General features: G+C 36.8%; 3 protein-coding genes and 1 pseudogene across 4 annotated transcripts; 1 reads left to right on the forward strand and 3 right to left on the reverse strand.

Annotated features, from left to right (window-relative positions):
* LOC114421632 (probable amidase At4g34880) lies at positions 1-3015 on the reverse strand. The gene is made up of 6 exons (XM_028387673.1): positions 2791-3015; positions 2246-2701; positions 1348-1559; positions 973-1209; positions 674-866; positions 1-562 (listed from the first exon to the last, which is right to left on the reverse strand). The coding sequence occupies exons 1-6, from the start codon at positions 2803-2805 to the stop codon at positions 203-205; spliced, it is 1473 nt and encodes a 490-aa protein (XP_028243474.1). The 5' UTR covers positions 2806-3015; the 3' UTR covers positions 1-202.
* Positions 3016-4478: 1463 nt separating this feature from the next.
* On the reverse strand, positions 4479-7874 carry LOC114420891 (annotated as a pseudogene).
* A 122-nt stretch (positions 7875-7996) lies between these two features.
* On the forward strand, positions 7997-9722 carry LOC114421633 (protein WHAT'S THIS FACTOR 1 homolog, chloroplastic). The gene has a single exon (XM_028387674.1). The coding sequence runs from the start codon at positions 8274-8276 to the stop codon at positions 9564-9566; it is 1293 nt and encodes a 430-aa protein (XP_028243475.1). The 5' UTR covers positions 7997-8273; the 3' UTR covers positions 9567-9722.
* A 601-nt stretch (positions 9723-10323) lies between these two features.
* On the reverse strand, positions 10324-16993 carry LOC114421631 (kinesin-like protein KIN-12A). 2 transcript variants are annotated; one of them, XM_028387671.1, is made up of 16 exons: positions 16617-16993; positions 16403-16540; positions 16211-16294; positions 16004-16129; positions 15853-15912; positions 15720-15773; positions 15546-15638; positions 14932-15027; positions 14475-14620; positions 13721-13870; positions 13510-13639; positions 12590-13417; positions 12408-12506; positions 12187-12339; positions 11254-12126; positions 10324-10707 (listed from the first exon to the last, which is right to left on the reverse strand). In XM_028387671.1, the coding sequence occupies exons 1-16, from the start codon at positions 16842-16844 to the stop codon at positions 10408-10410; spliced, it is 3558 nt and encodes a 1185-aa protein (XP_028243472.1). In that variant the 5' UTR covers positions 16845-16993; the 3' UTR covers positions 10324-10407. The 2 variants fall into 2 exon arrangements, with proteins under 2 accessions (XP_028243472.1, XP_028243473.1); XM_028387672.1 differs by having other exon boundaries at positions 10348-10707; positions 11254-12099; positions 16617-16992.
* Between the last annotated feature and the right edge of the window lie 233 nt (positions 16994-17226).

The raw sequence follows: 17226 nt of genomic DNA on the forward strand, positions 1-17226 counted from the left end.
TTATCGCAACAATGAACTAATTGATGCTAAATAGACACATTCTGAATCATATTGTCATAATTTTCTATCAGAACTTTCGACAGAAGGACGTGGCATACTTATTAACTCTTAGATGGATAACTAGTCTTGGCCATCATTAAACAAACAACTAAACAAGTGCTATTCAATTCCATCAATTTTTTTACAATTTCTTTTTTAACTGTCAAATCTCTAACTTTCGGAGTGGTGGGGGCTTCCGGATCATAGTTGCTTGCTCAAAGGAATAAGCAATTTCTATCAGCTTTGACTCTGAGCCTTTCAAACCTCCAAAGCAAATTCCAAATGGCACACCCTTTTCATAACCTGCTGGAACAATTACTCCAGGATAACCTCCTATAGCAAGTATAGAACTAAAGGTTGAAGAAGGTACTACCACCGCATCAAGTTCATTTGTTATCATTAATTTCTCAAATCCATTGTGGGACAATCTAGACATATTTAATACCGCATGATTAAGTTCCTCAACTCCATTTGTCTCTTCAGCTAACAACAAGAGATCCTGGCCGTACTCCTCAAGTTTCTCCTGCAATTTTCATAGAATCATACCACTCTTAAGTTGCTATATATAATTATCTATTTTATTTTTTAACTATGAACAACTAAATATATAGAAGTAGCTTTTTCACATACTCACCAATTCTGGGTGTTCCTTGTTGAAGGCTATCACATCGGCCAAGCTTCTCACTGGGGAATTAACCAAGTCTCTGAGGTACGCATTCAAGGATAATTTGAAATCATATGCCATAGCAATCTCTTCACTTTGACCATCAATAATTTCTTCAATGTTTTCTATCTCCAAGTTGTCAACCAAAACTGCTCCCTTTTGCCTGAGTTTGAAGGAAGTATATGAGACTGAATACACCAATAAGTAACTAATACTACAATTTAATAGTTTAATACTTAACAGTTGACACAAATATTGATTTTCATTACCTTAATGTTTTGAAGTGCAGTTCTAAAGTTTTGTGCATAACAGTATCGCCACTAAAACCGTAGAAAAATCTCACAACACCTAATCTCTTTCCTCTCAGTCCCTCTTTCTTTAGAAATTGAGCATAGCCACCTTCTGGGACATATTTTGATGCTTCAATTGTTGCCTGATCATTGATGTCGATGCCTGCAATGGTTTCAAGAACAAGAGCAGCATCTGATACAGTCCTGCAAATTGGTCTGAACCGGCCCACATGATGTTACACACTTAATGCAATAAAATGTAGTATTTTGATAGGGAAAGTAATTATACTTGCAAATTTCAAACAGCTATGATATAAAGAAAATGGCGCCATTACCATAGACAGATAGACTTACCCAACTGTGTCTTGTCTTGGGGTGATTGGAACTACCCCTGCTCTACTAGTGAGACCAACCGTTGGTTTGATACCCACTACTGAGTTAACGTTTGAAGGGGATAAAATGGACCCATCAGTCTCAGTACCAAGGGACACTGCCACCAAATTTGCTGCCACCGATATTGCTGATCCGCTACTAGATCCACTTGGACCACCCATTGTGTATGGATTCTGCACAACACAAATCACATATTAGTAAGTAGCAACCCTTTAATTTTTTAAGAATATGGTTTCAACCATACAAATCTATGTATAACTTTTTAGAATCATTCACCCCAAAGTACTGTTTTCACTTTTCAGTCATTTTCTATAACCTCATTTATGTAACTTAGCAGCTTCCAAATTTACAAGAGAAATGTTGGTAATACATGTTTTTAACATACCCTTTATAAATCTCATATTTTACATTTTAGTTCTTACAGTTGCAATTTTTTTACCCTCATAGTGCTTGCCCTCTGAAGTCGCTTAACACCATTTGAGATAAACTTGTTTGAGATGAATGTAGATTAAATAAATCACGTCACTTTCGTTTCAACAACATTAGTCTACATTTGATGGTGAGAATCAAAAGGTAAAAAACTTTCAACTATGGGGACTACAATGGAATGCTTTAAACTAGAGACACTAAAAAAATGTTGCAACTATATGGAACAAGAAGGTAATTAAAGCTTTATTTATCGAGCCCATTTATAATTTTTACTTATCAATAAATTTTAAACAATAGTAAAGAGCAAAGAGTATATTAAAAAGAATGTGTTAAACATGGTATTCTCAGGTGACTTCTAAGTAGATAGATTTGACTTGAAATGCAAGAACAAGCTCAGATTAAAGTAAGAAAAAGCAAGTGAACGAGTCACCTTCCCCTGTCCACCTCTGGCACTCCAACCACTGGGTGCTGCATTGGACCTGTAAAATGCCCACTCACTCATGCTGGCCTTGCCTAAAATGATAGCCCCAGCTTCTCTTAATCTGGAAACTACACCTGCATCTCTAGGCACCACAGAGCCCAGAAGAGCAAAAGAGCCTGCAGTGGTGTTCATCTTATCCTTGGTTGCAATGTTGTCCTTAATCAAAATGGGTATTCCATGCAGTGGTGAAAGAGACCCCGGTGCCTTAGTCTTTCTCTCATGGTCAGCTTTATCAGCTTGTGATAGTGCATCTGGGTTCAACTCCAACACCCCTTTCAGAACTGGGTTTTGCGTTTCTATTTGTTTGAGGTAGAAGTCAACGACTTCCCTAGAGGTTAGTTGTTTTGTCCGAAAAGCAAGTTGGAGATCATAAACGGTTGCCTCTTCGATTGAGAGTCCTTTGGCCTTGTTAATAATGGAGAAGAGAAAGTGAATAGAGGGATTAAAAAAGAGGACTTAAAAAAAAAAGAGAGAGAGAGAGAGAAACCTCGTACCGTGTCGGAAGCCATGAAAACACCACCTCAGCCTTCAGGTACTTCAGTCTTCAGCAGTTACCTTCCTGCGATTTTCACGAAAGAGAAAGTGAACAGAGGGATCGACCATCATACGTTTTCTACTCCAATCTTATCTCAGTCTGATCCAGCACCAAGCATCGCAGAATTGTGCGATTTCAGGAGTTAGATCGCAAATTTAAAAACGACTTCAGTCTCATATCAGAAAATTTAGTCAACCCACTAGTCATAAATACGTCAAAAGGTTAATTGAATACTACATTTTAGGCCTAACAAACATGTGACCAATTTATTTTAATAAATATAAATATTAATTTTTGTTAATATTATTATATGTATTGAAAAATCATTTTAATTCCATTATTTAGAGTGTGTTGAAGTCTGATTAAAGATAATATAATTCTAAAAAAAATATATAAATAAGGATTAATTCTTATCTTATAAATTAGAATTAGAAATAGTTATATGTTAGTTAATGGGTGTCTACCATAATAATAAAATAACAAATATAATGATCAGAAGTGAATAACTTCTCATTCAAAAAGTGACAGTAGAATTTTATTTGTGACTCAAGTGTGAAAGAAAATGATAATATGGCTAAGATAATTGTAATAGGTGAGAAAAGTATTTACCATTAAGTGATGGGAATAATGGTTTTTTTTAGTTAGCAAATTAAGGATATATATTGATATTGTAGGATACAAAGGGTATCCAAACCTATACAAATAGGAATAATGATAATAGCACGCAGTGGATAAATTTCTTAATCAAAAGCACAAACTATACTAGTATATAGTCAATCAAACAACTAATACAATAAAACTTATTATATTAGAGAACTAAAAAGATGAAAAATTGAACAAAAAAAATAGAACCCTTGTATGAGTTTACATAATATCTCACACAAGCAATGAACCACAATCTCCACGGTTGAAGTTGAATTAGAAACCCAACGTCAAGAAGTAATTATTCAAATTTCAACCCTGTCTAATGGTTAAGTAATTTGCTAATTCAATTTTACTAAGACTGCTTTGTGTATGTGTGAATCAGAGTTTTTTTTCCTCTTCAATCTTCTCCACTCTCCTTAAGTTGCTATTTTATTCAAGTATTTAAAGTCCCCTCTTAATTTGTCCCTTCCCTACTCGACAACTAAGAGACATAATTGGCTTACAATTTTGAGTCTTTCTCCATTTAGAAGAGGAAGCCGCACCCAACATAAAGGCTATGATGAAGAGCATGAGAAACTCACGAATTTTTGGAGGTAGACGTTTACTTTACTGAAATTTCACTTATAAAGTTGGTATTCGTGGTCCAAGCGATGGCTAGACATGCAGGATCCCTACTCCCTAATATCGTGGACAAGCAGCAACATTAGATGCAATAAGAATCAAAAAGAGGAATTATTGGAGTGCATGTGGTCCTCCGGCTTTCCTCGTATACATTAAAATTTAGCTTAGACGTCTTGAGTTTCAGATTAGGAAATTTGGCTTAGCTTAAACGCTTTTAGATATGTTAATGTCGTTTCAGCATATATGTATCTATTTTAATATATATACATCATTATTTTGATATGTCTATAAAGATTGAAATAAATCAGGTGATTTTACCAAGGTGTATAGTCTATAAAAACATAAAACAAGTCTAAAAAACCTCAGTGCAATGAACTCAGATAGCTAAATAGACACACTTCAAATTTTATTGCCATATATGGTTTTTGTCAGAGTTCCTGATAGAAGGACATGACAATGCTTAATTTACTCTTTTAGATGGATAACTAGTCTTGGCCATCATTAAACAAACAAACACGTGGCTATTCAATTCCATCAAAATTCTGACAATCTTTTTGTAACGGTTAAACCTCCAACTTTCGGAGTGGTGGGGGCTTCCTGATCAAAGTTGCTTGCTCAAAGGAATAAGCAATTTGGATGAGCTTTGGTTCCGAGCCTTTCAAACCTCCAAAGATAATTCCAAATGGTGCACGCTTTTCATATCCCGCTGGAACAGTTACTCCAGGATAACCTCCCCTTGCAAGTATACTAGCAAAGAATGAAAAAGATACCACCATTGCGTCAAGGTTATTTGTTATCATTAATTTCTCAAATCCAATATGTGACAATCTTGCCATGTTTAACACTGCTTCCTTCAGTTCCCTAACTCCATTTGTCTTTTGAGCTACCAGCATGAGATCTTGGCCATACTCCTTAAGTTTCTCCTGCAATTTCCATACCAATGTTATTATATTTATATTCGAGTAAAATGAGATTTAGGTGCTTAATTTTTGGTTAAAATTAGTCTTAGTCAAATAAAATTCGAATAATAATAAAGAATGTGTTAAAAAGAACATAATGTTAGTATTTCTATTTGATAATTGATGAATTTCGTCTTCCTTATAGAATTTAAAATATAAATTTTTTACCCTCTCTATTTTAACCATGAACTACTAAATAGAAGTGGCTTTTTTACATACATACCAATTTTGGGTGTTTCTTGTTGAAGGCTATCACATCGGCCAAGCTTCTCATTGGGGAAGCAACTAAGTCTGAGGTATGCGTTCAAGGATAATTTGAATTCATATGCCATAGCAATGTCTTCACTTTGATCATTAAAGATTTCCTGAATGTTGTTTATCTCCAAATTGTCAACCAAAACTGCTCCTTTTTGCCTGAGTTTGAAAAATATATGTATGAGACTAAATAATGCAGTAATTAATACTTGACACAAATAGTAATTTTCATTACCTTAGTGTTTTCAGGTGCAGTTTGAAAGTATCATGCTTAAAAGTGTCATTTCCAAAACCGTAGAATGCTCTAACAACACCTAATCTCTTTCCTCTCAGTCCATCTATCTTTAGAAATTGAGCATAGCCATCTCTTGGAACATACTTTAATGCTTTGATTGTTGCCTTATCATTGATGTCGATGCCTGCAATGGTTTCAAGAACAAGAGCAGCATCTAATACAGTCCTGCAAATTGGTCTGTACCAGCCCACAAGATGTTACACATTAAATGCAACAAGATGTATTTTGACGGGAAAAATAATAATGCTTGCAAAGTGCAAACAGTTTTGATATAAAGAAAATAGCAAATTACATTAATACTTCCTAAGACAAATTACACAAAATACTATTCTTTGTTTAATGTTTATAACAACTTCCCTTATAGTTATAGGAGTGCTGTTTTCAATCATTAAGGGAATTAGTGTAATAATAATATATAAGGAGGATGTCAGTATAATGTTTTAAACATTAAAGGGGTTAGTGTAAGAATAGAAAAAAAAAGTGTATGCAATTCGACAAAAGCTCAGAAGATTCAAGGGTAATTTGTTCAAAAGAAAATGGTGACATTACCATAGACTTACCCAACTGTGTCTTGTAATGGGGTGATTGGAACTACCCCTGCTATACTAGTGAGGCCAGCTGTTGGTTTAATGCCCACTACTGAGTTAGAACCTGAAGGGCATAAAATGGACCCATCAGTCTCACTACCAAGGGACCCTGCCACCAAATTTGCGGCCACTGATATTGCTGATCCACTACTAGATCCACCGGGATCATCAATGTGTATGGATTCTGCACAAGTCAAATCACATACTAAGTTTAATTTTTAAGAATATGTTTTCAACCATACAAATCTATATGTATATTTCTTTTGGGTTAATACTTGGGTTGCCTGGGCCGGAGTCAGAGACTAGGAAGATCCATTTAAGAGAGACTTCCCTCGATAGATTTCCTTCCATACATGCGAGCCTGAGAATCTAACTACTAACCATATGCTTAATTAAGGAACATGACTATCTACTAACCATATTACACTATGCTGACTCAACAATTGAAACATAAATATAATAGATTACTTTATTATGAACTTTGCAAATCATAAAAAATAGACATATATATGCTATGAGAAAAAAAATTAAACAGATAGAGTTGAGTTGAAAAGCAAGAACAAGCACAGAATAAAGTGAGAAAAACAAGTAAATCAATCACCTTTCTCTGTCCACCTCTGCCATTACTCTTCTCTTCTCTCTCCCTAAAGCTGCTGTATAATTACTTGATTAACCCTTCCTCATATGCCTTAGTTTGACCCTTCTCAACTCGATAAAATACATATGATTGGCTTAGCCTTTCTCCTTTTAGAAAAGGAAACCGCACCCAACAAAAAAGCTATGATGAAGAGCATGGGAAACTTAAGAAATTTTGGGGGGAGACGTTCACTCACATATCTTCGGAATTCCGCTTATAAAGTTGGTGTACGTGGTCCAACCAATGGCTACACAGGGTCACTAATTTCGTGGACGAGCAGCAACATTTAAGCAATAAGAATCCAAAAGGAAATTGGCCTCTACATGCTCTATATGTTCTGTCAGAATCTTGATGAACGGTTGGGCACTATTGGAGCGCATGTGGGCCTTCGGCTTTCCTCGTATACATGAAGCCAAGCAATGGAATATACCTTTAATTGTGGCATATGATGGAACAGAACTTTTATACTTTTGGTTTTATACTATAGTGTTAGGTTGATCTTGGCTTCTAATTTCTACAAGTGTGAACAAGAACTCAGATCATTATACTGGATAATGTTGTTGGTATAAGTATGATAAAATTATTATATGTGAATTAGTTGTCAAAGGAGCTTTATCATATAAACAAACACTAACAAACTTTGCACATATGATTAAATTTAGTTTTTCTTTGTATCAGTCTTGTCCTAGTAGTATGCATAGTTTACTTATGGCTGATGCCATAGGTACTTCTTATACCAGGCTGCCATTTTTCTTTCTATGTTGTTATTTTGTTTTCCATTGATAAAAAAAATGGCCAAATATTAATTATAATAATTATACTCTCTTGGTTGGATCACCATTCAATCCTAGTAACTTAATTTCTACACACTTTGGGCTTAAGGTACGAGAATTGTGTACATTTTGAGTCAGATGACGGTTCAATCCCCATAACATAACTTAGTTTCCATAGACTTTGTGTTTGAGGGTCGATGATTGTGTATCATCCGATCTCATATCTCTTATATGGTCCAATCGATATCAATACCAATCTGCCTACAACCATGCTCGGAAATCTTCGGGAGCGAGGTTCCAACATCTTGATATGTTTAACCACCATCAACCCTGAAAAGTTGGACAAATCAGCTAGCATACAAGGTCTTTACTGTGACCTAGAAAGAAAGTTTAAACAATACATTTCACTCGAATGCTCTGGACAAGGTGGCCTCCCCGCAGGAGGAAACCTATCCAGAATACATTAATACATAAACTCAAAGAAAATTGTCACACAAAACAAAGTAAATATGGAGGTGTGAATACTGAATAGTAAAGCCCATACTCCGAACCTGCCAAGGCCCAACCATGTCAGTGCTGGGCTCACTTCACTTGTCAGAAACATATGGCCTTCTTCAAACCTTGACAAATGAGATGGAGAACTAGGTTGAATTAGTGATTAGTGACGGTGATGGGTAATTGGTGGTTAGGAAGAACAACAAGGGTTGGTTACAGTTACCGTAGTGAGTTTCTGATCCGATGGATGACGAGCAGCAAGAGGGTCCAAGACAGGAGCAAGAAGAAGAGGGTTCACGACCTCGAAGTCACAACCGAGAAATGGAAAATAGCCTCCAAAATCATCTACTTAATGGAGCTTCTCAAGCAAGAGCCCGAAATGGTCATTCCCGTTCGCTCCCTGGAGCACCACCGCAGACAAATCAACCTCCCCAAGCCCCACCGTGTCTCCGATTTCCTCCGCAAAACGCCCAACCTCTTCGAACTCTACAAGGACCAAAAGGGGGTGCTATGGTGCGGCATGACCTCAAAAGCCGAAAACTTGATGGAACAACAGCAAAGGGTCATCGAAGAACATGCCGACAAAGTCGCCGAACACGTCACGAGGTTTCTCATGATGTCGCTGGATAAAAGGCTTCCCTTGGAGAAGATTGCTCATTTCAGAAGAGATTTTGGGTTGCCGTTGGATTTTAGAGTCCATTGGGTGCATATGTATCCTCAGCATTTTAGGGTGGTGAAAGCACTTGATGGGGTTGAGTTTTTGGAGCTTGTGTCTTGGAACCCTGATTGGGCAATCACTGAGTTAGAGAAAAAGGTGGTGACAGAGAAAACTGCAACTACCAATACCCCAGGGATGCTTTCAATTCCATTTCCTTTGAAGTTCCCTGCGAATTATAAGAGGGTGTATCGTTACTATGGTGAAAAGATTCAGCATTTTCAGGAGATGTCTTATTTGTCTCCCTATGCTGATGCTCGTGGACTTAAGGCTGGATCATTGGAGTTTGATAAAAGGGCTGTTGCTGTTATGCATGAACTGCTTAGTTTCACCATTGAGAAGAGGTTGGTGACTGATCACCTCACACACTTTCGTTGGGAGCTGGTGATGCCCCAGAAGCTGATGAGGCTTCTGCTCAAGCATTGTGGGATCTTCTATGTGTCAGAGAGGGGGAAGAGGTTTAGTGTGTTCTTGACTGAGGCTTATGAGGGTTCTGAGCTGATTGAGAAATGCCCCTTGGTGCTGTGGAAGGAGAAGGTTTTGGGGCTTGTGGGGTATAGAGGGAGGAAGAAGAAGTTTGAGGTATGCAGTGATGATGGATCTGATGTGGAGGATCATGATGGTTTGGTTTGTGATCAGAGGGATTCTGAAGTGGGGGACTTGCATGTGCAGATTGAGCCTCGGGGTACCTTGGATTATGAGGATCCTTTACTTGGGGATGATTCTGAGATGGATGTTGGAGAGATTACATGAAGATATGGAAATTGTTTGAAAGTTGTTGAGGCCGGAGTTGTATTTCTGTTTTACCATATATATGATTGATTCAATTTAAACTTCAAAGTTCTCAGGAACATGCAATTGTATAAATTGATGCAAATCAAATTTTGAGGATTGCATTTTACTTTCATAGGTTAGTAAATCTCAATAGCCTGTATGGTGCTGATGTTTCGAAAACCTGTTGCATTTTAAATGTGGGGAAATGTGGCTTTTTGACAGATGAAAGGTTAAAAGAAAATGAATCAACAATAAAATCATACTAAAATTGGGCTACCTCACAGTCAAAACAAATGTTCGTAAACAATAACCAAGATGTATCGTGGGCGTTAAAAACAGAGTCAAAACAAATGCTCGTAAACATAACCAACAATAATTGAATTTTCTGTCAACTTTTATATTTCTACTAAAATTGCTAGTTTGCTCCATCATAGTTCATTTTTGTACCTCTTTAATTTTAATAACCCGAAGTCCTAAATGGTATTGATACCTCACAGCAGACTAATGCAAAACTTGTCACGACTTTGCAAATCTTTCCAATATTTTTTGCTAAAATTGCTACCTCACATAGTTCATTTTAGAACCCAAGCTCTTAGAAGGATTCGTTAATAATGTCAACTACCCAAAGTCCCAAGGATATTGATTCCTCGCAACAGATTATAATGCAAAAGTTCTCCGGTAGGCTAAATTCAAAATAGGCTTTGGAGTAAGGAAGAGACAATTGTGAGGCAAATCATCATGTGAACACCTAGTGGAATAAGGCTTTTGTTGTTGTTGAACAAATCACATGAACAAAATGAACACAAACTGGAGGATTAATCTATATGTTGCATGTGTCATAAGCAGAGAACCATGATTGGTCTGCCAAATTTGCAAGTTCACTATCCTCTTCGTTACAAAACAACTCAAATTGACCATTAACATTTTTCAGCACCTTGGTGTCATCACAAATAGGCATGACAAGGAGGTCATCCAAGGTAGGTTGTATTTCTTCATTAGGCAAACGTGTTTTGGCAAGTAGCTTATTATGTGTGCTAATGTCTTTGTCATGTTTCTTCTTCAATTTATCAATTTGTTTGTAGGCCTTTGCAGCTTCCTGCTCTGCATCCATCGCCCGCTTCTGCAAGTTAATTCATCTTATAGAATTAGACTCAAGTAATGAACTGAGCTGACCCAACTCTTTGGAACACATCTCCACTACCAGTTAAACTATATGCATGCAACAGCTGTACCAAAATAAAATTGACCTGCTTCTGATGGAATAAACCTGTTAGGATAGGTTTACAATTTGCTAAAATTCATTTGAGAGTAAAAGACTTCAACATAAAAGAAGAAAGGTTTAATTATTTCATTTGGCCCCTATAGTTTACAAACTTTACCTTTTATTCTCTATACTTAAAAATCATCTCTTTTAGTTCTTATGCATACTATTTTTAATCTTAGTCTCTATCGTCTAAATTCATGAATGAGAATAAGAGAAACAATGGGTGTATTTTATAAGGAACAGATTCTTGCTGATGAAACTAGGACAATATTGGAGTAAAGTTGGAAGAGAGAAAGGAGGAGGGATGCTGATGAAAGCAATAAGTGTAGGTGAAACTATTGAAAATATGCATTGATTCTTGCTCAGCTGAAATTTGAATATACACATTGATTCTTTACATACCTGTGCAGTAATGACACCTTCTTCTGCTTCATTAAGTCGCACAAGAAGTTCACCTGCAGCTTGCACTGCTTCAGCAGTATCCTTCAGTTGAGCTCGAAGACCTCTATTTTCATCTCTTAGGATTTTCATTTCTTTTTCTTTTTCTGTTTCTGCTTTTAATGCTGAAATTTCTGCAGCAAGGTCATTTATGAATTTAGAGTCTGCACCTCTAACCCCGGCTCCGGAAGCTGCTTCCTTGACATCATCAATTCCATCCTGGATCTTTCTATGCCTTTCAAGCAATTGGATATGTTTCTCTTCTAAATCAGCATACTGTTCTAAAGTTCGTGTATGACCTTCTATAGCCATTTGCATTGTTTTATTCAGTTCCTCAGCACACTTCCTCTCAGTATCTAGTTCCTGCTTCCTCTTTTCAGCTAGTGACCTACTAGCTTCAAGTTCAGCTCTCAGTTTTTCAGTTAGAGAAATCCACCTGCTTTCTGCCTCGGTCCATTGACTTTTTTCCTGTTTAATTTTTACTTTGGCACTGTCTTCAGTCGATTCTGGATTTGCATTTGCCTCAGTGCTAGCCTCTGTTAAATCTGAAATGGCAGTGAGGTTTGCTGCCAAACTAGGTTCAGATGAATAAGTCAATTGCAATGGAGGATATTGCTTTGTTGTGGATTTGGATGAAGAGTCAACATAAAAGTGAAGCTGATTTCTTAAACTACATATCTCTTCCATCAACACTTCCCTCTCCCCAAATTGGTAAAAATTCTGATACTCTTGTAACTCATCTTGTACTCTTTTTAACTCTATCTTCATCTTCAGAACTTCTAAATGATGCTCATGGTTCTCCTTTAAAAGCTGTTGAATTTTGATAGCAGGCAAGTCCTATATAAACATGAAAGATAGTAATCATAAAAAGAAAACTTTAAAATAACTCATTTCTACCTTGTTTTCATGTGCAAGGGACACCGGCTCTTCATCCATGAACTCCTTGGTGGATAAAACACCATCAATAAGGCTCTGAAGGCGTAGAATTTTATCTTCTCTTATCTGTGCTATTGTGGCATTGCATTCCCTCTCTTGCCTGTACTTTTGCAACTGCAAATATGATTGAAAATAGTCACAAAACAATGACCACAGATGATTCTCAGTATACAGAAACTTACCAAGCAATTGAGCTGCATTATATCAGAAGTCTGCTTTGCACAGAACTCTTCTAGTGCCATTTCTCTCCTTATCGATCCTGCCAAAACCTTCTCTGCTGCCTGCATTATAATAGAAAGAAATGAAAAATAATAGATTGAATGTAAGTTATACCAGAAAATGCAGCTGAGATCATTGCAATTACTTTAAGAATTTGCTTCTTTGGTTTATCAGTTGACTCCGGGCGATCAATCAGTACCAGCTGCACATTTGAGCTATTGGCAATCTCATTGGCATCAAGCTGCATTCTGCTTTTACAGTTATTACAGGTAAGCATAGCATAATCTTCCTTTTTGGCATTATCATCAAGAAAAGTCTGGACGGGAACATCAACTTTTTCCACAGGAATAATTAGCCTGGAATCTTTGGATCTCAATGAGAGATTCGATAGCGATGCACCATGATGGTGGCTATCAATAATTTCAAGACCATGGCAGATGCTTACTGCTAAATTTTCCGTTTTAGTTAGGAAATTTGGAGCTGTCTGGCTAGAGAGAGCTGCAGACAAACATTTCTGGTTAACGGTGTTTGTACCTAAATCACTTTCACCATGAATATTATTCTCAGAAGGAGACTGCTTTAATGAGGTCCTCAAACTTTTCCTGCTGCTTCTGATTGTTGGTGAAAGGCTGGAAGGACGGAATTTGAGGATGGGGGATGTTTTGCATTTAACCATGCCGCCAGCAGGGCTGTCACCATTCATTGCAGCACTAGGAGAACCAATAGATCCATTAGGGGCTGAAAAACCAGCAAAACCTCCATTTGAGTTGTGGAGAACTACAGCATGATCCTCAACACCTTCCTCATCAATCTCCATCTCCTCATCACCATCTTCATCAACATGAGGTAGTGATAATGGGTGATTGAGGGCAGGCTTCAATAAAATCAAACTTCTTCTGATCAAAGCTGCTGAATGACCCCGACTTCCATCACTTGGACTGTAACCATTTTCTTTAATTCGATGCAGTTCATCCTGTTTGATTTCTTAGTTATAAGTTATTTGAAAAAAAAATATGTACTGGCCAGGTATAAAGAAAGGATTGATCATGGTAGAAGAGAAATTACCCTGAGTTGGCATATCACGTCTCGTAATTGATTCACATCATCGTGCATTACTTCATTGACAACTGCTTTATTCTTGATAGCCTTTACACGTTGTGCAAATCTCAATGTACTAAGAGTTTCACTCTTACAACTGCAATGTTAAGTCATGAGAAATAATCCAGCATACATTAAGAGCCAGAAGAAGTCAAACTCACTAATGGTTGATATCTACCTTAGTGCTGGGGAAATAGCACAAACCAATGCTAATTTTGCATTTCCGCCAAGAGACTCCTGCAATAAAAATGTCAACCTGGAGTCTCTATATGGTATATGTCGCAGCTTTCCTGTCTGAGAAACTTCAGCTAGAATGTTTATCAAATTCCTGCAGTCCAATTCAACCTCAGTAAGTAATTGAATGATGGATGAGTAGAATTTCGCAATCAGGAATTTTCAGACCATGGAATTTTCACTGAACTCATATTGTCACAAAGGATTTTAAGTGTCTGAAAAGTACAGTGTAATTTGGTGAGCAATGACTGAATCCATAGAATCTCAGCTGAAGTTCAGGCCAAGCTGCTATAGTCAGCTTTGGAACTTTCCACCAAATTTTGCTTCTTTGATCACCACAAAATGGGTCATGTTTGGATAATATTCTCCATAAGTATTTATAGGAAAAAAAAAAGAAGGTAAAATGCATTGAGCTTCTTCATAAGCTAAAATCAACTTGTATTTGTATTCAAAGCTATTCTTCGTTTGTGATTGCTTGTAATTTGTATTTGTATTTCAATTCCGATATCAAACAGCAGTGTATACACATATTTTAAACCAAAAAATTAAGAAGGTAAAATGCATTGAGCTTCTTCATAAGCTAAAATCAACTTATATTTGTATTCAAAGCTATTCTTCGTTTGTGATTGCTTGTAATTTGTATTTGTATTTCAATTCCAATATCAAACAGCAATGAATACACACATTTTAAACCATACCCAAGCTGTGAAAGTGATCTATTAATATTGCCAGCTTCCTTTAAACGGTCTCCTGCTGCACCTGTTAATTTTTGTCGTTCTGACCCAGCTAGATCAACAAGATTTATTTTACTTGTTCTAAATCTGCTTACACCATCTGCAGTACTCTGCAAAGTGAAAATATGAACTGGCTTCAATACCTATTTTCTCTATTTACAATTCTATTGTGAAGCAGGAAAATATCATGCCAACAGAAGTTCTTTTAGAAAACAGAAGAACTGAAAAGCAAAAGTTCAAGATTGCTAGATTTCCACATTTCAATATAGCACATGTAGTTTCTTCTAAAATTTATCTAGTTAAAGATTGTAAAATCTCTGCCCTTCCTATCTCTACATACAACCCATAATACAAATTCTCTAATATTATTAAAAACTATATTGTTGAACTGTCTCCAAGCCACAAGAGAAGAGTGCATCACCTTGCATCGAGATTCAACCACACAAGTAAAAACAGTATGAGAGCGTGAACTTTCAGAATTTATACTGGTTGCACCAATTCTTCTGTTTAACAAACCCTGTGATGAAAGGTATATAATAGTAAATACACAACGAGAGAAAAGGATAAAGGAAAACCATGGCAATTATGAATTTTGGAGCCCAAAAATGTCTAGAAAAGGAAAAGAAAGAGGGCTATTCAAGTCAGACTGAGAGCAATTAAGCATTTCATTTTTCTTACTACTGATTAAATCAAAATGAAGCTCGGCCAAATATTCAGTGTAATTTCAAAGATGACAACTTCCACATATTTAAGAACCTGATTTTCTAATGCATTAATAATATATAATTCTAATCTTTTTTCTAATACTTTTGTTGCCATTGAGTGTGATGGAAGAAATAAAGACAAAATAGTCGTAGATAAATAGTTTTTGGATCTTACTTTACTCCTTTAAGAAAATCTATTTTATATTTCTATTGGCTTCTAGAGTTTACTCATAATGGAATGGTTGAGTAGCTAACCAAGGCGATAGGCAACACTGCAACAGTGATGGGAGAGGGAAATCACAACTGTCTATACAAATGTTATGAAGCACACCTTTATCAAAAGCTGAGCCACATCTTTCTTCGTACACACTTGCTCCTCTGTAAGATTTTCAACATAGACACCAGATTTGACATCTTCTCTAATCTGAATAAGCATCAAAAGACCAGTTCTAGTATAACCCGGTTAAGCATGATTGAGGGAAAACCGTAACAGAATAGATTTTACCTGTAGGTTTCTTTGATTTGGATCTAATAGATCTGCTATTTGCTCGTTGTATATCTGCAAAACAAGTTCACACATCAAAAGGACTAGATAACAAGCTCAAGCAGAGGAATTATAAACATCCATTCAATTCTACCTCGAGAAAAGAGCAGTGGCACTGATACTTGAGTTGCTTATCAGAATGCTTAATTTGCTCCTGTGCATAAAACACAACAATGAAAATCACGACAAAGTTCATATAACCATCAAAGGATTCAATCACGAATAGAACAGAACTCGACACGTACCTCATTCATGAGGGAAAAGAGTCTTTCAAAAACACGAGGCGCGAGGCCTTGTTGATCACTTGCTGAATTGTCATCTGACAAAGCATCAGCAGGACCCCACATGGTATAGGTCTTCCCACTCCCAGTCTATCCAATTTTTTCAAAAATCAACGAAATCAATCAAGAGTAACGGCACAATGCAATGCAAAATGGGAAGAAAGTAGAAACCTGCCCATATGCGAATACAGAACTATTAAATCCAGCCAAGCAATTCTCTACAAGAGGCGCCCCGACAAGCTCAAAAATATCTAACTGGAGAACAAAAGAGCAATCCAGTAAGTAACTACCACGAAATCATGAGAGAGTCACAGCGAACGAGTTCAATGTAATAATAAAGTAATTGTAAACTTGTAATCGTGCCTGAGTTGCATTGGAGTGAGCAACGGAATCAAATGTGAAGTTTTGACCGTTGATGGACAAGGAATCACTGGAAATCCTCTGAGCTATGGAATCTCCTTCGTCCCCGTCACTGCACGAAGGCCTCATCCTCACAATAACCTAGAAATTGGAATGTAAAATCATAAATTAATTAGTTAAAAAAAAGAAAGAAGTAAAATCTGGAATGGTTGTTGACCTTGACGCCGGAATTGGATGCAGCGGGAACGGAATGGTCGGAATGTTTGCGCTTGAGAGGGTTAGGGTTGGGAGTGGAAGAGGGAGGTTTTGGGGGAAGGAGGGACTTGAAAGGAGGAGGATTGTTCTCTTTGTTCTTGGATTTTTGCTTGCGCGTGGGTCTGGGTTTTTTGAAAGCGTTTGCGGAAGGAGTGTCCCGGCACCGGAAGATTGGATTTTTTGGAAGCATGGTTGCAGTTGCAGAGAACACGACGGAGCACAGAAGAGAACAGAAGAGAAAGTAGGGTTTGGGTTGAGAGGGGGAGGGAGGATGAAGAAAGTAGCCGTTAGGGGAGTTGGGAAATGGAAGGGATTTGAATGTCAGCACGTGTACGGTTCTTGTGTGTACGTGAGAAAATAAATTTACTTTCTATATTTAACTTGTGATTTTTCTGAGAGAAAATTTTATTAGTCTCTGTAAAATAAAATGACTTTACACTATCTAATCACTGTTAAATACTTTTAAAAAAATATTCTTTCTAATAATTTTTTTAGTGTTTATTCTTCTTATTTCTATTGATACTTTAAAAAATTATTCTTTCTAATAAAAAAATTTAGTGTTTATTCTTCTT

This window comes from Glycine soja, chromosome 8 (assembly GCF_004193775.1).
Source record: "Glycine soja cultivar W05 chromosome 8, ASM419377v2, whole genome shotgun sequence".
Taxonomy (NCBI): Eukaryota; Viridiplantae; Streptophyta; class Magnoliopsida; order Fabales; family Fabaceae; genus Glycine; species Glycine soja.